The 18,102-nt window shown below is 39.1% G+C and overlaps 1 protein-coding gene across 1 annotated transcript in view; it reads right to left on the bottom strand.

Moving 5' to 3' along the window:
• Window positions 1–13,339, bottom strand: part of Txk (TXK tyrosine kinase) — a 44,413-nt gene extending 31,074 nt beyond the window's left edge. Inside the window, exons 1-5 of the mRNA XM_070013006.1 lie at window positions 13,268–13,339; window positions 11,713–11,815; window positions 10,406–10,611; window positions 8,878–8,943; window positions 4,593–4,647 (exon numbers count right to left, since the gene is read on the bottom strand). Of these exons, the coding sequence (XP_069869107.1) occupies window positions 4,593–4,647; window positions 8,878–8,943; window positions 10,406–10,611; window positions 11,713–11,815; window positions 13,268–13,338 (501 nt within the window). The 5' untranslated portion in view covers window position 13,339. The remainder of the gene's footprint in view (window positions 1–4,592; window positions 4,648–8,877; window positions 8,944–10,405; window positions 10,612–11,712; window positions 11,816–13,267) is intronic.
• Between the last annotated feature and the right edge of the window lie 4,763 nt (window positions 13,340–18,102).

The following is an 18,102-nucleotide window of genomic DNA, read 5'->3' as shown; positions in this document are numbered from 1 at the left end:
GAAAGAAAGAAAGAAAGAAAGAAAGAAAGAAAGAAAGAAAGAAAGAAGGAAGGAAGGAAGGAAAGAAGGAAGGAAAGAAGGAAAGAAACACGTCTCCTAAACACTATTGATTTCCAGTGCCTTAAATGTTTTTTTTTTTTTTTTTCCTGAAATGATCTTTCCTGAAATGTCTCATTTTCATGAGGCAATGTAATTCTAAAAATAATCAGGGAAGCTAACCACACCACAGAAATCCTCAGCATTTAAAAATCAGTGCAAAGCCAGGGGTCAATGGCTCATGCCTATTATCCGAGCTACTCAAGAAGTTGAGATCTGAAAATTACGGTTCAAAGCCAACCTAGGCAGAAAAGTCTGTGTGACTCTTATCTCTAATTAACCACCAAAGAGCCAGACGTGGAGCTGTGGCTCAAGTTGTAGAGTCCTGGCTTTGAGCATAATAGCCCACAGATAGCACCCAGGCCCTGAGTGGAAGCTCCAGAGATCCCCACCAAAAAAAAAAAAATCACTGTAATACATGAACAGGTTGACCAAGGAAATTAAATAGGAAGTCCAGATGAAATCTTAAATAGGAATTGTGTTTATAATGAAAACAACTCATATTAATGCAGATAAGGTAAACATTTGGAAATCATCTAGAAAAAATAATAAAGCCAGACCTATATTCTTTTTTTGGGGGGGGGGTCCAGTCATGGGGCTTGAACTCTGGGCCTGGGCACTGTCCCTCAGCTCTTCAGCTCAAGGCTAACGCTCTACCACTTGAGCCACAGCGCCACTTCCGGCTTTTTTCTTTTTGCTTATGTGGTGCTAAGGAATCGAACCTAGGGCCTCTGGCATGCAAGGCAAGCGCTCTACCACTGAGCTACCTTCCCAGCCCCAGACCTATATTCTTTACCAAACAAGTTATAAATGTAATCCTAGCTACCCAGGACGCTGAAATCTGAGATTGCGGTTTGAAGCCAGCCTGGACAGGAAAGTTCAGGAGACTCTTACCTCCAATTAACCATCAAAAAGCCAGAAGTAGATCTGTGGTTCAATTGATAGAGTGCCAGTCTTAAGCAAAAAAGCAAAGGGACAGCACCCAGACTCCTAAATTCAAGCCATACACGCGTGCGCGCGCACACACACACACACACACACACACACACACACATACACACACACACACACACAAAGTATGAATGGATCAAAGATATAAATGGATAAAATAAATTCACCAGAGTAATCAAGAAACACCTGGGAGAGCCAGGCACCAGTGGCTCATGTCTGTAATCCTAGCTACTCAGGAGGCTGAGATCTGGGGATCGAGGTTCAAAGCCAGCCCAGGCAGGAAAGTCTGTCAGAGTCTTATCTCCAATTAACCACTAGAAAATCAGAAGTGGCATTGTGGCTCAAGTTCCATTTCCTTCATAGAACTACATAGATCTAGAGCTACATAGGTCCTATGATTTCTGAGGAAAGAATAAAAAATCTAATAGAAAACCATACATAGCATATGAACAGTTTACAACAGGGGAATACAAGTATATCAGATGTGACATATGAAAAACACAACACCCCTAAACTAAGAGAAATTCAAATCAAATGCTCACAGAGATGAGATGACAGAGAAGGAGCCCCAGATGTTTCATATAAAACGCTGTCTAAAAGGTTGTGGGAAAACAAGCATCCATATATTTCTGATAGAGACTATAAGCTTGTATAACCCCCATGGGAGCATTTTAACATCTAAGAAAAATTAGAAGTCTACATTCCTTCTGACACCAAGTCTCTCTAACTTTGTTGGGGTGGGGAGGGAGGAGATGTTTGTATGTTATTGATGGCAGTGTTATTTCAACAACAAAAGAATGTATACTACTAAATTTAATTGGTTTTAAAAATTGTCCTGTATTCAGCCAGATGCCCTTGGCTCATGCCTGTAATCCTAGCTAATCAGGAGGCTGAGATCTAAGAATCATGGTTCAAAGCCAGCCTGGGCAGGAAAATCCATGAGACTCATCTCCAATAAACCACCAGAAAACCAGAAGTGGCACTGTGGCTCAAGTGGTAGCTTGTTAGCCTTGAGCTGAAGAGCTGAGGGACAGTGCCCAGGCCCAGAGTTCAAACCCCACAACCGATTTTAAAAAGAATTGCCCTGTATTCAAACTAAGGAACACTACTGAGAACAAAAAATGAACTGGATGATACCTAGGTTTGAATTCAGAACCTCACATTGCTAGGCAAGCATCTTTACCACTTGAGACATACTCCCAGCCCTTTTGGCTTTAGTTTATTTTAGTCTTGTACTTTTGTGAGGGATTAGCCTCAGACCATTATCCTCTTTCTTCTACCTCCTGAATATCTGGGATTATAGGTGTGAGACACCACAACAGGTTTGTTTTTTAAGATAGGGTCTGATTTTTGCCTGGGCTTGACTTGAACACTGATGATCCTATCTCTGCCTCCTAAGTAGTTGGAAATAAAGGTGATAGCTATTCTGTCTCATGAAGATACTTTTGTGTATTGATATGGAGATATTCTCAATATATATCGAGTGAAAAAAATGTATAGAAGAGTATATTCAATATGCCACCACTTAGCTAAAGATAGTGACATAAAAATTTATATTTGCCAATGCAACAGTGATACTCACAAGACACTATGTTGGAAATGAATTTTACAACTTGATGGGTAGGGGAGTCTCGGGGAGGGATATTGAGAGAAAAACAAGAGAGGGGGTAACAATGTTTGACAAGAAATGTACTCTTTACCTTACTTATGTAACTATAACCCCTCTGTACATCACCTTTACAACAAAATAATATTAAAGTTAAAAAATTAAAAAGAAAATATATTTTGCTTACTTCTGCATATATTAAACATATCAGAAAGGATACAAAATAAGCTAATGATGACTTTATGAGAAAAGTAATTTGTGGCTTGGGAACAAGGATAAAAAAATTACAAAACCTTCTGATTTTTAGACCATATGAACATATTGACTCTTGAAATAGGAAACAAAATAAATACTAAGTTATTAGTATAATGTATATAATAATTTTGAATGTAAATATAAAAATAGACAACTCAGTAGGCAATTATAAATTATCAAACTCTCCAGAAGACAATTAATTCAGTAGTCAAATCTACCTATTCTTTTTGAATGTTGGCTTTGTTTTTTGTTGTTGTTATTAATTTTTATTGTAAAGGCTATATACAGAGGGATTACAGTTACATAAGTCAAGTGATGAGTTAATTTCTTTTTGAGCAGTGTCACCTCTTCACTCTTCCCCCCAGTTTTAAGCCTACCTATTTTTATCAACAGTCTAGATTATTTACTAAAGAAATACACCAAAACCTTCCAGAAGCAAATGACTTCTATCCAATATCAACTATGCCAGAGATTGAAGAAAAGTTAGAATGCATGTCCTTGGACTTATTCTATAATGCTAGTATAGTCTTTTAACTGTAATACTAGCTATTCAAGGGGTAGACACCTGAGGATCTTGATTCAAAGGCAGCCTGGGCAGAAAGGGTCTTATTTCTAGTTAAAAGTTATAAAACCAGAAGTGGAGGAGTGGTTTAAGAGTTTGAACATCACTAAGGGATAGTGATCCGGCCCTGAATTCAATCTTCAGGACCAGAATACACAAACAAAATAAAATTGACATACATAGATCTCCTTTGTGATTGTCATTACTATTAATCATGTTAATGATTCTCCATGTTGAACAAACCACTGGTCAGACGCCTACCTATATGATCACCCCTCCATCACCGGCAGCTGCGCCTTTGTCCCCCACCCTCTGGCCATCCCTCCACTAGAAAGTGCCCCCTCCCTGTGTTCTGAGCCATTATGAGTATTGCAGTTTTTGTTACAGAACTGATTCTCATTCGCATTTCTAGATTTCCTCAACATCCAATGATGCTGCATAATGACATAATGCCCTGCACCTAGCATCTACATTTCACTCTGTAGTTCTCTGTATTTTCTGACAGTTGGAACTTTACAATACAGCATTTTTGCTTTGGTTTGACCTACATGGGTTGTTTTGATCTGAGTTGCATATTTTGGCTGCTTGACTCACCATATGGTTTCCAAAGAACAACGAAACTAAAGCACCATGTATTTTTTTTTCTCTATTCCTGTTTTCAATGAGCCTAAGCTAAATTCACAAAGCTAGACTAAGCCGACATGAATTGCCTTTGATGCAAAGGTTATATGGCCAACTCAAATATGGCCTCTACTGGCAGAAAGCATGTCCAGATGAATGAAGGAGTCTCAATATGTTGGTGCAGAAATCATTTGGGAGCAAATGTATTTCTGAAATTATAAGTCAAAGACAAACATCATCTGATGAAAATATGTCCTTTTTTTTACAACTTATCAGAAAACATGTTCTACTTTAAAAGTAGAAAGAAAAAAAAAAGACAAACATCATCTGATGAAAATATGTCCTTTTTTTTACAACTTATCAGAAAACATGTTCTACTTTAAAAGTAGAAAGAAAAAAAAAAGAAACAATTCACCCTTAGTCTGTTAAAGTCTTTATTGTGTACCTTTCTCAGAACTTAAGAAAACTCTCGCAGACTTACTCATGAATACATTGAATTACCTGTTGTCTCAGCAGATGTTCTGCCTGATTTCGGGTAATGTTTCTGTGGTACCATCTGTAAAAGCAACAGAAATGATGTTTTTCCAGGAAAATAAAGCATACTGTCATACATATTTTAATGACCTTTCTTTAGACTTGATCTTAGAAAGTTATAACTTCTTACATCATGATAAATAAGTGTATGACAATGGATCCGTTGAGCAGATTTAGTAATTGTCAATATAATTTTACTAATTTCAAGCCAATGCTAGCTCTTTCTTTCCTAACTCAATTCAATTTTCTGACATGCAATTACTAGGTACATATAATTTTAAATGAGTTAATGTCATATAAAATCCTACAAAGGTGATTAAGAAGACATTGTTGTATATATCCCCTGAAATGAATAATAGCAATCCCTCTGTACAACACCTTAATAATAACAATAAAATTATATTTTAAAAAATGAAACAGACACTGTCCCCAGGCACTAGTGGCTCACACCTGTAAGTCTAGCTAAAGTCCAAGGACTGAGATTTGAAGCTAGGTGGGAAGAAAAGTCTATGAGACTCTTGCCTCCAATTAACCACCAAAAAGCTGGAAGTGAAGATATAGCTCAACTGGTAAAGCTCTAGCCTTGAATGAAAAAGCCAAACCAGAGTTCTAGGTCTTGAGTTCAAGCCCCAGTACCAGAAAAACAAAAAAAGGAAAGGAAAGGAAAGAGAGAGAGAGAGAGAGAGAGAGAGAGAGAGAGAGAGAGAGAGAGAGAGAGAGAGAGAGAGAGAGAGAGAGAGAGAGAGAGAGAGAGAGAGAAGAAAGAAGCAAAGAAAGAAAGATAGACACAAAGGCACAAAGAACAGGAGAAAGAAAGAAAGAAGCAGAAGAGAAAGAAAGAAAGAAAGAAAGAAAGAAAGAAAGAAAGAAAGAAAGAAAGAAAGAAAGAAAGAAAGAAGCAAAGAAAGAAAGACAGACAGACACAAAGACACAAAGAAGAATAGGAGAAAGAAAGTAGAGAGAAGAAGAGAGGAATGGAGGAAGAGAGGGAGGGAAAGGGAAGGAAGGAAGGAAGGAAGGAAGGAAGGAAGGAAAGAAGGAGGGAGGGAGGGAGGGAGGAAGGAAGGAAGGAAGGAAGGAGGGAGGGAGGGAGGAAGGAAGGAAGGAAGGAGGAAGGAGGGAGGGAGGGAGGGAAGGAAAGAAGGAAGGAGGGAGGAAGGGAGGGGGGCGGGAGGAAGGGAAGAAGGGAAGGAGGGAGGGAGGGAGGGAGGGAAAAAAGTAAGAGAGAGTAGAAGACATTGTCTTCACCAAATGTTGGGCTCTGGCCCATAAAGTTTTAAGAATAGCCATTTCTTTCCTCTCAGCATTTGTTTGCTTTTATGAGTGCTGTTTCTCTTTCTGAAGTTAAAATTCACTTTAATATATCTGACTTTCCCAAATACATTACCTCCTAGTAAGGGTAATAGTCCATTGATTGCATGACTGAATCATGACCTTAAATATCCTATGTCTCACCTAGCTTCCTTCCCTCACTAGACCATTGCCATGTGGGGATTATATATTAATATATATTTAAGTACTTAGATACCTAGACAACATTGATTAATACTAATATTAGGTAATATGAATACAGGAACTGAGGCATGGCTCCTATAGACATTAAAAAAAGAATCCATGTCTACCTTTGATTGAGATGAACCAATGTATGTAGTATATATTGTCCCGAATATTGTGCTGTATATATGGATACCTCAAGTCCAACACCTAATCTGAGGTTTCTGACTGATATGTGACGTAAGTATCATGTTCCTGATTTTTTTTTAGCCTAGAAACTCCATTAGCTCTTAAAGGTAGATCTGCTTCCATTAGTAATTGACTTTCTAACCCTGAGAGATAATAAGCTAAATCAAACATACTACAAAACCTTTGGATTATCGATATGCTTGGTATTTAAAATCTATAATTTTAAGAGAATCTACTATACTAGATTTTGTCTCTGATTAATTTTAAACTTGTTTTTGAAGTTGGAGAAACTTAACTTTTAAATGATATTCAGCAATTAAGAGAATTTTCCCCACATTTATAAATTTAATTTATTAGGGAGGGAAAAAGTGGGAGAGAGGGAGGGAAGGGGTAGCATTGTCCAAAAAGAAATATACTCATTACCTGATTTATGTAACTGTAACTCCTCTGTACATCATCCTTATAATAGCAATAAAAATGTATTAGATCTTCAAGATCATTTTAAAGGCTTATATGAGACTTTATTACAATTGTATATTTTCCCTGTCCAATATGTGAAGTACTTAAAAAGACAACCAAGGGCTGGGCAGGTGGCTCATTGGTAGAGCGCTTGCCTTGCATGCATGAGGCCCTGGGTTCAATTCCTCAGCACCACTAAACAGAAAAATCCAGAAGTGGCACCGTGGCTCAAGTGGTAGAGCACTAGCCTTGAGCTGAAGAGCTGAGGGACAGCGCCCAGACCCAGAGTTTAGGCCCCACAACTGGCAAAAAAAAAAAAAAAGATAACCAACTGCATTCAGTTTACTAGTTTACTACTGTAGTTTATTACTGCAAATCAAGTATTTTAGTAAATTCAACTAACTAAGCTAATAAGTACAATTATTTAAGGGGATTTTAATAAGATGAGTTTGCTGGGCTTTTTTTTTTGCTATTTTCTTTTTTTATTTTATTGACAAGGTGACACACAGAGGAGCTACAATTACATAAGTCAGTTGGTGATTACATTTCTTGTGTAACAGTAAGCTGAGTTTGAATTTATTCAGATTACTACATAATATATCAAAATTTAAATTTTGAGTTTGAGGACTTCCTGAGAACTCAGTTTTTACAATGTAATGCTGACCATTTGAAAAAAAAAAAGTAGCCACAAGACTATGTACATAATTTCCCAGAGACATCAGAAGTGCACACTGAGGCAGAATTTTCTTCCCAACCCCTTCCAAACTGCCTCTCACCATCTTTACTTTTTTATTTTATGGTAGTGTAAAGATGCTATACAGAGGGTTACCGTCACATGAGTAAGGTAATGAGTACATTACTTGTCGATCATCTTACCCACTAACCCTTCCCTCCCCCACCTCTCTCACTCCTCCCCACCCTACCCCCTCCACCCCACATCCCACCTGAAGTTGTAAAGTTGGTTTCCAATATACTGTCCAGTGGGTATCCTTCTTGCAATGGGTCATCCTGTGACCTTGTTTCAGTATTTTGTTGTTCCCCTTCCCCTCCCCAGATCAGACAAATGTATATACAAGATGCAGGTACCAAAATCAAGTACAGTGATAACAGGGGATATGCCATAGGGGGAATAATATACAAAGGAAACAACAACAAAAAATCACATAGTACATTTAAAACAATAAAGACAGACTTCTTGTGTCCATATCTTGAGATTCATTTCACTTAGCATCGTCTTATATGGATATATGTACATAGTTTTTGAGCTTTTCAGCTCCTCTGATAAGATTATCCTATATGTATACTAATTATTGCAAATAAGGAAAACTATGGGACCTAAATTTCTTTGGGACTGGCTTACTTTACTTAATATGATTTTTTCCAAGTCTTTCCATTGCCTAACAAATGGAGCGGTGTTGTTCTTTCTGATGGAAGCATAGAATTCCATTGTGTACATCTACCACATTTTCTTGATTCACTCATCTACTGAGGGGCATATCACTTCTTCAGAAAACTCTTCCCTCACACTATTCCATCCACATCACTGCCCCTATGAAACTAAATTCACTAAAGGCAGGAAAGGTTCTGTGCACCTGAGGCTCTATCTCTAGTACTAACACCTGGTAGATGGAACAAATCAAATGGTGCTCCCCCTTCTTCTGAATCTGTGATTGTAACACAGATAATCAACACTTTGATTCAGGTGCTAAAGATCTTCTAAACTACAGAACTAGCCTACATCTTATCTTCAGCTATTTCTAAACATATCAAAAAATGAGCCAAAACAGGAGTTGGTCTACATAGTAAATCCAATTTACTACTCCTTGAAAATTCTTCCATTCTTAAAGTAAAATTTTCCATTTAGGATATCAAGTAAAACAAGTACCAGATGACTGCTTAGCTTCAGCCTGTTACTGTTTTTTTCAAAAGTGGCCATGCAAGACAAATCAACAATAAGTTTAAGGTGTTTCTGAATCTGTGGTGATAAAGATCAGAGGTGACTAAAGCTGCCAAATGTGCTACTTTCTTTTCCTTTCACAGACCAAAAACTAAACCAGAAGCTTCCTGATTTTTCACAGGTTAAACATAGGGCATTTTTTGAAAGACTTACTCATATATTTCTAAATTGGTGAGTTTGTTCTCAGTCACATAGTTACTTGGGATCAAACCTTCATTCCTACAACAACAAAAAAACCAAATCAAATAAATGACATATTTGTGATATGGTAACAATAGTTCTTTTAAAACCTCGAAGATGGCTGAGCACTTATAATCCTAGCTGCTTAGGAGGCTGAGATTGGGAGGCTAGTAGTTCAAGTCAGCCATGGAAGAAAGTTCATGAGCTTCCCATATCCAGCTTAATAAATAAGAGGCTGCGCATGAAAAATAAATAAGTAAAGGTCAAATTTAAGATTTAATTTGAAAAAGAAAAGAAGCTAAGCATGGTGGTACATGTCTCTTAGAAAGCATAAATAGATAGATTATGATCCAGGCCAGCCTAGAAAACAAATAAGACCTGACTCAAAAATTGATAGAAGCAAAAAGGGCCAAGGATATAGCTCAAGTGGTCTAACACTGGTGCAGTAAGCACACGTCTCAAGTTCAAGCCCTTGTGCCATCAAGAGATAAAAAATAAAACAGCCAAGCACTAATGGCTCATGCCTCTAATCCTAGCTACTCCATCAGCTGAGATCTAAGGATTGAGGTCTGTAGCCAGCCCAGGCAGGAAAGTCCCATGAGACTTATCTCCAATGAACTACCTGAATCAGCCAGAAGTAGAACTGTGGCTTAAGTGATAGAGTGCTAGCCTTGAGCAAAAAATCTAAAGGACATAGCTCAGGCCCAGAGTTCAAGTCCCAGGACCATCATTTTTAAAAAAAGCCATCAATGATATAGGAAGAGGTCAAATTATTAAAAGAAGAAAAAAATCCATTTCTAACTCAACAACAACAACAAAAATCTCTGTACAATAAATATTTTCTTTAAAATCCTGATTTATGGGGGCTCACACCTATAATTCTAGCTACTCAGGAGACTAAGATCTGAGGATCATGGTGTGAAGCCAGCCAGGTCAGGGAAGTCTATGAGACTCAATTAACAAGAAACAAAGCCAGAAATGGTGCTATGGCTCAAATGGTACAAAGGTTTGAGCAATAAAGCTGAGTTCTAGTCCCCCATCCCACATACATAAGACTAATCCAAAATGAAAAACAACGAATCTATTGCAATATAATTTATACTTGTACCTGAGAGCTCAACAGAAGAGAGAGAGAAAGAGATAGAGGGAGAGTAATTCCCAAGTTAAAAAAAGCACAAATAAGAATAAAAACTTTATGATAAGAAATGCTATTCCCATTTTACAACTGAATAAAAACTCAGAATGGGGTAAGTGACTTGCCAAAAGCTACACACAAAGTGGTAGCATCTGTGTGTATCTGGGTTTGTGCTTCTGCCTAACTCATTGCACTTGAATATCCTTTTCCTGTAGATGGAGGTGTGGAGGACAAGTTGGACTCCATGCAAAGGATAGATTGATAAACCTAGAGACAGTGAGTCACTAAACCAGTTCTTCTTTGTATTTTTAGTCTTTAGAAGTTAAAGGAGGAGAAACTGGATAACAACTCAGTCCTACATCTTACCCCCAACGGTCTCTAGCTTTCCACCAGTGAGGATCATACTTCTCCAATACCAGGTATTCCTCTGCTCTCTTCAGTGCCAAATTACAGGGTTCTCGGGGCAAAAAATCATAAAGTGCCTTGACCCAGATCTTCTCCTTAGTGAGCTCGGAGTGTGGGAGGGGAGGCAAGGGCTTGCGTCGAGATGGTTGCACACAGCCCCTACTGCACTGCAAAAACCAAAGGGTGAGTTCTTCTGTTATTGTTTCAGTCATTTGTACCAAAAAAAAAAACTAGGTTAGGGATTGAGCATGATTCTGTTGTTTCACTTCTCCTATCTGACTCTACCGAACATAGGAATACATGTAAGAAATGCTTAGCTATATGAAACAGCATTGCATTAGAAGTTTGCATGTCCCAGTTTTTCAAAGCCCATTCATTCTGCAAGTGTTTGCTTTGCTTTAAGGATTCTTTTCTTTCTAATAAGGAAAAGGGAAGCCGGGCGCAGGTGGCTCATACCTATAATCTTAGCTACTCAGGAGGCTGAGGTCTGAGGATCAAGGTTCAAAGCCAGCCCAGGCAGGAAAGTTCATGAGACTATTATCTCCAATAAACCAGCAGAAAACTGGAAGTGCCCCTGTGGCTCAAGCAGTAGAGCGCTCGCCTTGAGTTGAAGAGCTAAGGGACAGCGTCCAAACCCAGAGTTCAAGTCCCACGACCGACAAAAATAAATAAATAAATAAAAATAAATTTTTAAAAAAGGAAAATGGAGCCAGGTGCCACAGTGGCTTCCACCTGTAACCGTGCTACTGAAGAGGCTGCGATCTGAGGATCACAGTTTGAAGCCAGCCTTGGCTAAAAAAGTCCAGGAGACGCTTATCTCTGATTAATCACCAAAAAGCCAAGTGGAACTGTAGTTCACTAGGTAGAATGCTAGCCTTGAGCTAAACAGCTCAAGGACCATGGCCAGGCCTTGAAGAAGCCCAGGGCTGGCATAAATAATAATAAAATAGAAAAATGGCCCTCCCTTTTCCTGTGCTATAAGTCTGTGCTTGGGTTTACCACCCTTCTTAGGACACTTTGCCTTCCAATTCTGAACTAGAATTTAATCCATACTCAATAAGGGTAGAAGGCAGATATATTTTCCCCCATTTATTGTCTGGTTTCAAGCTTTCTCTTTAAATGTGAGTAGGCTGTGTTGACTGATTTGTCTTTAAAATGTTCCTTCACAATCTATTATTGCTCACTCACTATTGTCCTGCAGGATACTAGGCTCTGGGCATGGCCACAGCAGACTTCATGCTGTGGACACCTCTGTTAGCGATACTCACTTGCTTCTTACTTGACAGTCCGCCACACCACCATCTGCGAGGTGGAGTATATTTTTCTGAAAGTTCTTCATCTTTGCTCAGGCTGATTTGCGTTCTCACTCGTCTGAAATTGGAAGTAATCACATTACAAATGATTATACTCACATGCCTACTCAATTCACACTAAAATAGAGATATCCAGGTATCTTGCTACTTGCTTTTGTATTTAGAAGGCTTCCTTAACTCTCTCTACTAACAAATGACCAGATCTCAGAATTTGATTTTTCTTTCCCAGGAACTAGAGTTGCCAAGAGTGTATGAGTTGTTATAAAATTGAGACAGCATGTCATATGTTTATAAAGAGTCTGGCATATATTGGGGATATTAGGTAAAAATGATGCTAAAGAAAAACTTCACTTCATATTAGGCAAATTGCTCATCGTTTTATATACATTACCTCATTTGATGCTATCAACTGTTACAAATAGATAAGATAGTGATTAAGATTGATCCCTAACTCCATCATTTCTTTTTTTTTATTGTGAAAATACCATACAGAGGGGTTACAATTACATGGGCAAGATAATGAGTACATTTCTTATCAAGCATTGTTGCCTCCTCCTTTGTTTCCCCTTCCCATCCTTTCCCATCTTCCCCCCTCCACCCTCCCCACCAAAGTTGTAAAGTTTGTTTTTCAACATAATGACTTGTACATCTCATTGTTGCAGGAGTTCCACCTGCATCCTTATTTAAACAATTTGTTTTTTCCCTTTCCCTTCACAAAGTATACCAACATCAAATACAGTGAAAACAAGGGTTATACCGTGGGGGAGGGACATACAAAGCAACAAAGGAATCATCTTATAAATATGTTAGAAACAATCGCATGAAAGAAAAAACATTTGAATACATATCTTAGGGTTCATTTCACCTAACATCAACTTAGCTGACCTTTTCTGCTTGAACTACTTGTAGAAAACTAAAGCTAGATCCTTATATATCATTCATCATTTCTTAGTTGGCCTTGAGAAAGCAATGTAACCTCTTTAACTTTAGATTTTCTCATCTATAAAGTGAGAGTTATAAAAAGAAAAGGCTGCAGATGGTCTTGAGAGCCATTCGAATGACTGAACATAAAACTCTTAGCATTGTGTCTAAGATGTAGGATGCTCCTATTCAATGCTAGCTGTTAACCATTCACATGGTACCCTGGATTTCATTCTTACACAGTCATTTATTGGGCACAAAGTATAAGATGAATCCATAGTTTTGTACAAGCGCTCAGATAACCAAGACAGTACTATTTTGCTCATAGGACGAAAAAATCACAGAGTAGAACTCAGACAAATAAACAATAAGAACCGAGGCATAGGGTATGAAGACACATGAAGAAAGGAAGAAGGAAGGCTCAGGATCACCTGACATTTGAATGAACTGGGTTTTTTTTTAGCAAGGAGAAAAATGGGAGAAGGGTTACCAGGCAGAGAGAGCAGAAGATACAAAGAGACAGACTTTCAATACAGAATTTGTGAATCAGTTCATGGCTGAGGGGATTTGCCCTCGGAAGCAGACTTACCTCTTCCGTACTGTGTAGCAACAGCAACAGCAGAAAATGGACTGAATGGTGTTATCTGAAAAGCAAATCATTGCTGCTGGTAGATTATTGTTGCTATTAGAGAGCCACAAGTCCCTGACATTGGACAGATGGAGCTGGAAGTAATATTCCAAAAGAGGAAGTCCTCAGAGTAGAGCATACGAAGTGTCATGAGCATATGAGCAGCATGACCATGCCCCCTGCATGAGTGAGTGTAAGATCGAGAAAAAAAAAAAAAAAAAAAAGAACCTGTCACTAAAGCAAAAGTTACTGGCACCCTGGCCAGTGTGGTTTCCCTTCTCAGGCTCTTCTCTTCTAGTCTGGTTAATACATTTCCTCAGTCTGCAGATGATAAAATGACCTTAACAAAGGTACAGAAGAATAGGATTCTAGAAACAACGTTCTCTCAGAAAATTGGCTAAAAGCAATCCTAAAAATTAGATCCAGCCCATTGTAACTTAAATTAAAATGGGCTGAGGGGTTTGGGTGGCTCGGGTAATAGCATGTGTGCCTAGAAAGTGCAAGACTCAAGCCAGGCGCTCATGGCTCATGCTTGTAATCCTAGCTACTTGGGAGGCTGAGATCTGAGGATCGTGGTTCAAAGCCAGCCCGGGTAGAGCAGTCTGTGGGACTCTTATCTCCAAATAACCACCAGAAAACCGGAAGTGGTGCTGTGGCTCAAGTGGTTGAGTGCTAGCCTTGAGCTCAAGAGCTAAGGGACAGTGCCCAGGTCCAGAGTTTAAGCCCCACAGCCGATGAAAGAAAGAAAAGAAAGACAGGAAGGAAAGAAAGGAAGGAAGGAAGAAAGGAAGGAAGGAAGGAAGGAAGGAAGGAAGGAAGGAAGGAAGGAAGGAAGGAAGGAAGGAGAGAGAGAGAGAGAGAGAGAGAGAGAGAGAGAGAGAGAAAGAAAGAAAGAAAGGCAGGCAGGCAGGCAGACAGACAGACAGACAGACAGGAAGGAAGCAAGGAAGGAAGGAAGGAAGGAAGGAAGGAAATAAAGAAAGAAATAAAGAAAGGAAGGAAGGAAGGAAGGAGAGAGAAAGAAAGAAAGAAAGAAAGACAGGAAGGAAAGGAAGGAAAGAAAGAAAGAAAGAGAAAATGCAAGACTCTAAGTGCAAATCCTATTACCACAAAGAGAAAGAAAATAAATAGTAGACTCAACTTTTATATGAATTATGTTTGGATAGGTATAGAACTAGCTATTAAAGTTTATTCTTCAACTTTTATTGTAACCTTAATCTTTAAGTTAGATGATTTGCCTTTTAAACACTATAGAAGTTTTGAATTTTTTTAAGTATGTGGTTTTATAAAACCTGCATTTCCCAGTCAGCTCATATTGAGATTGTCACCTGAAAATAAAATATTACCAAGGCAGCAAAGTACATTGGAAATGGACAGAAGCTTTAACCTTGGCCAGACTTTGGTTGCACTCCTGCTCTATCCTGCTAAGTCCCTGGACCTCTCTTAAGTCTTATTTTACCTACCTGTAAAAGTGAGATAAATAATTCCTACGTCCTTTGAGAACCCTTACCAGGCAGAAATTCATCTCTTACTTTAAGACACTGGGAGAACAGTAGCAACAGGCAACTAACTGTGCTTTGATATGGACTAGGAAGCAATGTGTGTGACACAGCTTGTACAATGCCAGATATACAGTGAAATGGTAACCAAGACGTATTGGAAGAGGATTCCTGTGAAGAACAAGTGAGTATCGTCTCTAAAGTTCCTGGAACACTGAAGGTAGTGCTCAATAGACATATACAAGCTGGGACGAGTCAGAAAGCCTTCATTATAAAAGCTAGAAATTATAGAAATGTTGGCAGTTATAATAAAGCTCCCCCACTCTTATCCTGTACCTGAGTAAAATCATCGTGGCCCATCAGAACAACCATATCATCATCACAAAGGGATGTCAGTTTGGCCAAACTTCCCCTTAAAACCTAATACATTAGTCACTATCAAGGTTCCATAAGGAAGACAGAGAAAGAAGTAACAAAACCACTGCTACAATTCTCTATGACCTCAATGGGGGTCAAGTCCTATGTTGGAAATCATGCATGCTTTTTCCATTATTCTATTCCATGACCCTCCCTTGCCTCTGCTAAACACTTTGGCTGAATGAAGTGCTTCATCTGGTAGAAGATTCTAAATATTCATTTCTATGGAGATTTGGAGGAGGGGTTAACAACAGTATTCCCATGACTTAATATTCTTAGAAATACTAAGAAATGTAGCCAGTCACCAGGGGCTCACTGATAGCTAGTAATCCTAGCTACTCAGGAGGTTAAGATCTGAGGATTGCAGTTCAAAGCTAGCCCCGGCAGGAGAGACTCTTATCTCCAATTACCAACCAGAAAACTGGAAATGGAGCTGTGACTCGAAGTGGTAGAGTGCTAGCCTTGAGCAAAAAAGCTTGGAGACAGGGCCCAAGGCCTGAATTCAAGCCCCATAGACTGATGGAAAGAAAGAAAGAAAGAGAGAGAGAAAGAGGGAGAGAAATAAGGAAAGAAAGAAAGAAAGAAAGAAAGAAAGAAAGAAAGAAAGAAAGAAAGAAAGAAAGAAAGAAAGAAAGGAAGGAAGAAAGGAAGGAAGGAAGGAAGAGAAAAAGAGAGAAAGAAAAAGAGAGAGAGGGAGGAGAAGGAAGGAAGGAAGGAAGGAAGGAAGGAAGGAAGGAAGGAAGGAAGGAAGGAAGGAAGGAAAAGGAAAGAAGGAAATAAAGAAAAGGAAGGAAAGAAAAAAAGGCAGGCAGACTAAGAAACGTAGCTAGTGCATTCCTTGAGTTTTCAACATCTCCTCTCCATGCAAGGTACCCACTCAGCTGTCTGCTGGTAGTCAGGTATTCAACACAGCAATACTTAATCTCCTCCTCAATGCCTAGCCATTGACTAGGCAGTCTCAACTTCCAACAGCCCCAATGAAAGAATTCTTTTCTTGGGCCACAGCATCTCTAATCAACTAAAATCACAGCTTTATTGGCTCTCTTCTATGCCCTGGAATTTTGAAGCAAAACATTTAAAAGGTACTTATTTTTCCTGATTCAATAGCAAAGAAATTACCCTTAAAAGTACAGACCTACATCATCATTGCCTTAACTATGGGAAGGTTTTGTTCTCTTTTCACTGAAGACCAAGAACAGCTGTCAATAGATCATTTCTGGCCGTTTCCAGTTCACAGTGCCTCAGATCTTTCAAGGGAGTCAATTGGAAAGTTCTTCCCACATGTGTACTGTGATGACAGAAATCATCCTTTAAATCCTTTGCCCATTAACCCACAGAGAGAAAGCTCTTGCCCTTTTAGAAAATCCCCAATTTAGACAGGAACTCATTCCTATCAAAAGCCTGAGCCAGAGAGATGAAATGGCCCCAGAGAGGAGTCGTGGGAAGGATATATGGGTGGGAAATAGTCACAGGTGAGAATTACTACTGAAGGTGCTGGCGGTTTCTACTACTGGTGTGTCTAGAATGTTCCTTCCATCTACTTCTAATTCCTCAGCAAATATTCATAATGATAGCATGTGTGCCAGCAAATCAGAAAAAGGGCAGTAATCTCTGAGAGCTTTTGGAATGGCCACTCCTGAGTTAGGAGCTTGAACCTGTTCTTTATTTGGAACTTGTTACCTTTCTGGAGAAAATGTTACTTCCTCTCATTCAGCCTGAGTGCCTTGTTGGAGTTTCTTCCTTCCCTAGAGGTTTATGAATGATGATAATAGGGCTCTGATCCAGAACAGGCTTCCACCAGGGAACACAGGAAGGGAGCAAATATGAGAAGCCCAGCACCTTAAGGTCACCTGGAAGCTGGTGACAAACTCAGAGATGCAAAACCTTTGGGCCTGGCGGCCTGGGACTCAGACACTGTTACCACCTCATTTCTCAGGTCTTGCGCTCCATACCAGTATCACCTTGAATTCAACCCTTGGCATTTCCGATAGCAGGATTTCATTTTGAATCAGTGCCTCAAGTGAGAGCCATTTCTTCTGAATGTGGTTGTTATCATGTCCAGCAGATAGCTGCTGGTTTTCTTTAAAAACATGATATGAAAAACAAACTTTACAACTTTGGCTGGGGGGTGGGGGGGGGGTGGGGAGGAGATGGGAAGGAATGGTAAGGGGAAACAAAGGAGGAGGCAACAATGTTTGATAAGAAATGTACTCATTACCTTGCCCATGTAATTGTAACCCCTCTGTATGGTATTTTCACAATAAATTTTTTAAAAAGAAAGGAAAAAAAAAAACATGACTTGAAACTGGCTCTGTTTCAGTAGCAGTCTTTGCCAAAGGCCAGGGTTGGCACATTCCAAGTTGTGGTTTTGACACGAGATCTCTGGTGCCACATCGTTGGTCAATGCCTCTCCAACCTGTGGCTTTGGGAACATGTCTCAGAGAAGGAGAGCTCATCTTGTACCCGCACAGCCAGCTGTGGCTTCTCTTTTTCCAGAAGTTACATTTCCTTATTCCTGTGCCACATGAGGTCCATGTCCTAAAACTATTTAAAAACAGGTGCATTTTAATTCAGCAAACTCAGATGATATGCTAGCTTTTCTGACATGGAGTTAGGTGAATTTTTTATAGAAATGTTTATTCAGTTTATAAAGCTATTCTTTATCCTAAGTTTATGCCTTTTATACATTTAAGCTGTTAGATCATTCTCTGTGTGTAAGGGGGGGGGGGCTAGGTGTCCTTATCTTTTTGATACTAAGATGCCCATTCTTCTAAGAAATGATAGCTATCAGAAACATGAAAATTTATGTAGATTAACAAAAATAACTGAGCAACCCTGTGTTAGTCTCCAGTTTTTTGCTTCTTTCTTTCTTTCTTTCTT

Source organism: Dipodomys merriami, unplaced genomic scaffold (genome assembly GCF_024711535.1).
Source record: "Dipodomys merriami isolate MVZ:Mamm:240054 unplaced genomic scaffold, mDipMer1.0.p SCAF_9, whole genome shotgun sequence".
NCBI lineage: Eukaryota > Metazoa > Chordata > Mammalia > Rodentia > Heteromyidae > Dipodomys > Dipodomys merriami.
This window is presented reverse-complemented; position numbering and strand designations above follow the sequence as displayed.